This window comes from Papaver somniferum, chromosome 5, assembly GCF_003573695.1.
Source record: "Papaver somniferum cultivar HN1 chromosome 5, ASM357369v1, whole genome shotgun sequence".
In the NCBI taxonomy this organism is placed as follows: Eukaryota; Viridiplantae; Streptophyta; class Magnoliopsida; order Ranunculales; family Papaveraceae; genus Papaver; species Papaver somniferum.
The window spans coordinates 129440780-129447420 of NC_039362.1; the positions used below are offsets into that span (position 1 = coordinate 129440780).

At 36.7% G+C, this 6641-nt stretch overlaps 1 protein-coding gene across 2 annotated transcripts; it reads left to right on the plus strand.

The window, feature by feature from the left end:
• The first annotated feature begins 532 nt into the window (after window positions 1-532).
• On the plus strand, window positions 533-4829 carry LOC113282691. Of its 2 annotated transcripts, none has more exons than XM_026531737.1 (5): window positions 533-1271; window positions 3160-3207; window positions 3529-3591; window positions 3714-3782; window positions 4297-4829. In XM_026531737.1, the coding sequence occupies exons 1-5, from the start codon at window positions 789-791 to the stop codon at window positions 4591-4593; spliced, it is 960 nt and encodes a 319-aa protein (XP_026387522.1). In that variant the 5' UTR covers window positions 533-788; the 3' UTR covers window positions 4594-4829. The 2 variants fall into 2 exon arrangements, with proteins under 2 accessions (XP_026387522.1, XP_026387523.1); XM_026531738.1 differs by having other exon boundaries at window positions 534-1271; window positions 4303-4829.
• The last annotated feature ends 1812 nt before the right edge of the window (window positions 4830-6641 follow it).

The following is a 6641-nucleotide window of genomic DNA, read 5'->3' on the forward strand; positions in this document are numbered from 1 at the left end:
TATAGAGTGTGCTATTACAATAGAAATTATAAATGGATGAGAATTACATTGTCCCACATTATTGTTGCGAGCTTTCCTATAGAGTAGTCATCTACCGCTCGTTTGCTAAATCACCCACTGTTTTGATTTCCTTCTATGTGGACGTGCCTGATATTATATTAGTGAATTTGGGTAAACATGTATTTGATTTCTCCGATCTGATTAGAAATATGCACCATCCTACTGGTCTGTGAACCATTAGCTAATGCACTAAACTGCTGTTTCGCAATGCACCGTCACGATGGTCTAGTGAACCATTAGAGGTGCTAATGCAGTTGACTGATGAAAGTCCACTGCCCCACGCCAAAAGTCATAAAAGTAAGATTGGTAATGTTCACGTACGTTGTAAAGCGAATCATTAAATGACCGCAAAATACGTAAACGTGGCAAAGGAAAAACTGTGGGACCCAGAGAAATGACAACATTATATTTAGTTAGCATTAACAGAATGCCTAAAATATAAATCCAGAGAGTGCAGCAGTAGAAGTAGAAGAAGATGATGGGATGAGGAGGGTTGGCATCTACTCCAACGCCACATAAAACCAGAAAACCTAAGAATTTATAATAATTAAATAATCCCCCTACTAGTAAAATAAATAAAATAAAATTTCCGATATATATATATAAACATAATTACAATCCCATAACACCAACAACTGGTTTTATTCGCCACTATTTCTCTCTCTCTTTCTCTCATTTCTCATTTCATTCTCTCTCTCTCCTTGTGTGACGGAAGAAAAAAAGTGTGAATGATGATGATGATGGTGGAGGAAGATGGTGGCGGAGATTGGGTGAAAGAAGCCATGAAAGACGAATTCATAGTAGCAGAGTTATTGACACGGTTGAAGATGAAGAAACAAGATGATTCTGGATCATCCCCATTATCATCATCAGGGATGAAGATGATGACGTCATTAGAGTGGGGTATACGTCAACCGAGGTCTAGACAGGTAATGATACGATGTAGAGGTGGTAGTAATAACACCAACAATCAAAATCAAAATCAAACCAGTACCGCCACTACGGTTCAGATTAAGAAAGAAGGTGGTGGTGGTGGTGAGTCAACTCGGGCGAGTCCAACTACTCCTCTTTCTTGGAGTACTGGTGGTTGTGGTAGTGGTGGCGGTGGCGGTGGCGATGGCGTGTCTATTTGTGGTGGTGATGGTTACGAGGATTCAAGTAAACTTATTAGACAACGACCTACCTCAGCCGCATCCTTAAGATCTATCAAGGTTAGTTAGATTTTCTTTGTTTTTTTTTCGGGTATCTTCTACTTGACGCTTGATATATTTGCCGGTGTCACGTTTCCGACGACTGTGTGCTTTAAAGGTGGACTCTTTATTTGTTTGACGAAAATACCCTCCTTCCTTTTTGTTTTTTTACTTTTTCTCTCAAGTGGTTGAGTTTTTTCTGATTAGTTGGTTGGTTGGTGTACAGTGCCTAGCTTTTTCGATGGATGGGGGCAACTGCCCCTTCTCTGTGGATTCATTGGATTTTTATTTTCTCCATCGTTATTATCAGCATCAGCATCATCTGATTCCTGTTTTTTTTTGTTTTGACAAATTTGCACATCTCCTTTGACTTTCTCTTGACTTGGTCCAACCTCAAACTCTTCAGATCACTATAGTCATAATCATAATCTTTGATTTAAGTCTGAAGATATTCCCAAAGGGGCATTTTTGTAATCTAAACCCTGTTTCCTTCTCTTCATCTTCTTGGAACACTTCATATTGTCAGCATTTCGTATACTGACCAAAATACCCCTCTTACTATTTTCTGGTGAAATGGATAGAGTCAGCACTCTTTTTCAGGAAAAGAAAAAGAAAAAGAAAATGAGAAAATGATTTTATTCATTCACGTTTTATACCGTGTATCTGTTGTTCACCTGTCATTCTTGTTTGTTTCTTTTTCAAAATAACTAAAAAAAAAATAAAGACACCCCAAAAATGAATATTTTGTCATAAAATACCAAAAACAGTATTATATCCACATTCCAAGGTTAATAGTGTCAATTCCACCCACCAATGGATTTCTTGTCATTTTGAAGTTCATTATCAAGTAGAAGATAAAAAGTGTTCCAAAAATTCTTGGTCGGATCCCATCTTCTTCTTCTCTTTTCTAGGGTTGTGATGTCTATCCATTATTACCATAATACCCTTTGACCTTTTTTGGTCAAAAGTCTCACACTTTTTCTGACTCTAAGAAGGTGGAGGATATGAGGAGATGGTGGGTTTTTTATATGGATGTTTCCTATGGGCATTACTGGGCCCCACTGGATTAAGTTTGGTATTTAGGTTTAAAAATGTATTTTCTGGAGTAGTTAAAGTGTTGTTAGTGTGTGGTGGCAAATTTTGGGGTGTTGTAGTATTGTTTGTTGCAGCATCTAATCTTCTCTAGCTTTAGTCCTTTAGAAGAGGAAGAGTTGGCTGTTGCCTACTCTCTTGTCAGATTGTGTCTGTCTCTCATAATCCTAACTCTTCTTCTTCTTGTGAAATGGGTGGAAAGATCCGGCTTGTTGACTGCTAAGTAAGGAATATTAAGTAGTATAATCTTGGTATAAACTAATCTTAAATGCGCAAATCTCAAGGAGGAGACACTTATTATTTGTGGGTTGTTGTTTTACAACATTCACGCATTCCTCTCTTTTTCCTGGTAGGAGGAGTAGTAGGAGGAGTAGTAATAGGATACTAGAAAGATATAAAGACTTTATTTTTATCACGTGAGTTTTCTTTGGGTTTGGTGGAGAAAGTAAGACAAATGTCGGCATTCCTTTTCCCTTTCGAATTTTCAACGGTTCGTATTTATTTTTGTATGAATCTAGTGGCTCTAAATTGATTTCGTCATTACTGGTTCTCTCTTTATGATTTTAAAAATGACAGAGTTTACCTTATAATGCTGATAATCTGAATTGTATATTCTGATGAAGTGAGGTCTTGTTTTTCAAAATGGCCGAAAACACGCTTGTTTGCTCGGTGATGACGTGGCGTGTTTTCCGACTATTTGTTTCTCTAGTATTGGCATGTAGTGTGTGCATCAAAAGGGGCTTGCATTCTGGTTAAATTTGGGTGTCTTTTGGATTATGAAGTTAAACTGTGTGCATCATGTCTTTTGGGCTTGCAGGTTAATGGTACAAGTGAACCTAACAATAGGAGAGCAAGAAAAAAGAAGGTAACTTTTGCAAGTACATATACATAATAGTAAAGTCTTACATGTGTATTATTAAGGACAGAATTAAAGTACCCATCTGCAAGAATCTAAGTACATAACTAACTATTTTCATGGGTCCGTACATGGAATAACATCTTGTGATTGCTTTTGTGGATCATATGAGAAAAAATTTTGGATGAAGTTGTATAGATTCCATATTAAGATTGTTAATAAAGATGGATTCTAGATTGGGAGTTAATCTTGTTGTAGCTATTTTTAGTCGATAAAGTTTTTTGTAGAAAAAAAAATGTTAATTGTAACATGTTTTTCGCTGTTATCTAGACATTTGCTGAGCTTAAAGAGGAAGAGAGTTTGATGTTAAAAGAAAGGTTTCATTTAAAGAAGGTACAACAACTCGGTTATACCTTTTGTTTTTGTTGCTTTGTACTTGCCAATTTTCTGTATGGATTTAGCTGTTGTTTGAATCAGAACTAACCATTTTGGCTTTCAATTTGTACGTTTATTAGGAACTGGCAACATTAAGAAGGAGTTGGGAGGAAGAAAAGGCTAGGAACAATCAACTCAAGAGAATTAAGGTGAATGACTAACCATATTATTTGAATAGAACAAAAATTTATTTTCTTCTAGGTAGAACTGCAAGTGACAGATAAAAGAGGTAATTCCATTTGGCGTGCGTGCACAATTCAGTTTAATACTCCGTATCATATACTTGTTAAGTATATGCATCTTTAATTATGTATGTCTACAACAATATACATGGTGACTAAACCGTATGAGAGTGTGATAGGTAACATGAGATGTACGAAAGATATTTTAGTATTTTATCCATCACATGTACAGATTTTGGATTTAAACATCTTTGAACTAACATATAGATAAGAGTAAATGATTCCTGATTGTTTTCGGTTTTAGAGAACTAACATATAGATAAGAGTAAATGAGTGGTGATTGTTTTCAATTTTAGACCATGTTCTGAACACGCAGACTTTGACTTAAGGAAGTGGGTAAAGTCTCCTTCTACATAGTTTCTGTTTCGTGTCATTATATTCAGGTAAAAGAGTGTGTCTCTAAGTACGTTTTTTCTCGTAGATGCAGGTTGATTTGCAACATATATCATCAAACCAAAGAGTTACAACTGTTATATCTCAGGAAGTGATCTACAGTCAGTCATGCAATAACGGAGGAATTGATCAGACGTTGATGCTGCCTATGGTGTTGATTGGTGCCCGTCATGACGTGGGTATGTCAGTAGTACCCCCAGCAACACTAACTCTATCTAATGAACCAAAGGAGAATGAAGCTCGGCAAAGCCTATTTGATCTTCCCGACTTAAACGAGCCTTTTGGAGAAGATTCTGGTCCTGAGGTCCTGTATGGAATGAGCTGACTGTAACTGTAATTGTAAATATAAATACCTTTTACTCTTCCATCGGGACATTAGGTAGGTTAATCGTTATAATATACTGCCTTGCTAATTATTCTCAAAAAAAGCAATGGGTATACAGGTAAAACTTGTAACTATTTTTTTTCGAGGATTTCGGATTTTTAATCTAATGACATTTATTTTGAACCTCATCTGTATGAATTATTTGAAATCTAATACGACTCTCATTTTTGTTCTCACATGATTTGTGCAGATAAAATGTCATCTGTAAATAGTTTATATTTAACACTTAACAGTCAATATTGAAGCTAGAGGACAGTTGTTTGAACACCATTCAGGTAAACAGTAAGCGGGATTGATCCCAGCAAACGACTAATATGAAACCTCCTCTTTCTCCTCACTCTAAAAGAAAACCAACTTATCAAGAACAAGGTCAATTCCACTAATTCTCAGTAACCTGTTTCACATGAGTAAACCTTGTGAATCCTGAGATGCACTCGGTGTGTCGCAGAACATCTGCATTAAGTAACCGAATCTTTGGTATGTATGTATCATGTATGTGGCAAGAGAGACTCAAAAGCTGCACAGTATCCAACTATCCATTCCTCAGTCTCGCTTGAATTTGCTTTGTCATTCCAGAGATTTTCTTCGGGCCGGGTTTTTCTTAGATAAAAGTGTCATGAAGGCCATATTCTTTTTGTCACATGATAGACTTTGGGCCACAATGGCAAATTTCGGACTTTGGATTTTGATCGTGCTAAAGACAATTTCCAATGTGGATAAGCTATATTCAGACGGTCTCATGGGCATGCCCAAGGTCTTCCCAAACAAAATAACGTCGCCTAAAGCTCTTCTTCCCGCTAGCCTTCCCTGGTCTCTGGAATCCCAGCGGGAAGACTCTGAAGACAGGCAACAATCAGCCGTTCTCAAAAAGTGAAAAACGAACAATGATTAACCGTTTTCCATGGAAAAACCGGACAACCATCTTCCGTTTCTTGACCTTTATTACTGATTTTTTTCGCTCCCTCTAATCAAATCTTTTGCGACCACGGAGACAGTGAGTTCATGAACAATCCAGAACTGTTTTCATTTACTCAATTGGAGACTTGTAAACATCCCTAATCATAAATCAAACTACGCAATTAAGAGAATTGATCGGTGTAGAAAGAACACCAGCAAGACATTCACCAACTAAAGGATTGAAGAGATGAAAACCAGAATTTGGCATCAAGAGAATTTATGAGCAAAACCCTTTTATGTTCTTTATTCAACACCATCACTCTTCCATCATCACCAACAGCAGTTCTGCTCCAAACCCATGTCTTTAAATTCATTCACATATCTAAACCATGGTAGCAACAATCATTTCTTCGTCATCATTCCGCTCTATTCCTGAAGGTGATGTAACAAAATGGAGAGACCTAAGCCCATGGATGTCAGTTCAGAAGAACAAAGAAAAACAAAGAAGAACAAAATTGAGATGATAGATTTGAATCCAGGAAGGTTGTAGAGATCTGGAACTTAGGGTTTCACTGAAATTAGAGATGAGAAAGGGGATCTGGTGCAATTGAAACTATGGTTTGTGTTTGACTTCGAAGAGACAACGAGAAGAGAGTGGAGAAATCGATAATTCAGAGATTCATGAAGACACAACAAAAGGGAATGGTTTGTCTTTCTCTCTTTTATTCTATCAATCTTTGCTGGTCTGATTTATTTCATATGCTTCTTGCTTGGTCTCCCCTGATATGAATCTAAAACTTAAAATAAAAGACAATCTCTCAGAAATGTTGAAGAAAAAATTTAATTGACTATGCTAAAAGCTTTTGAAGGAAAAACCCTTGTGTCCCTCTTCTCTGGACGTTTCTTTCATTTGAAAAAGGAATTTCAGAATGGTTTTAGATTGGACCATCAAGATTCTTACTTCCCGTTTACAGATCTACAAAAAGTATGTCTTCCTTTCTTCCGGCTCTTCTGATTTTTCAAACTTTCCTTTTTAATCGATCAATTATTGTTTCCTCTCTTGGATCTTTCTGTTTTTGATAATGGAAAGA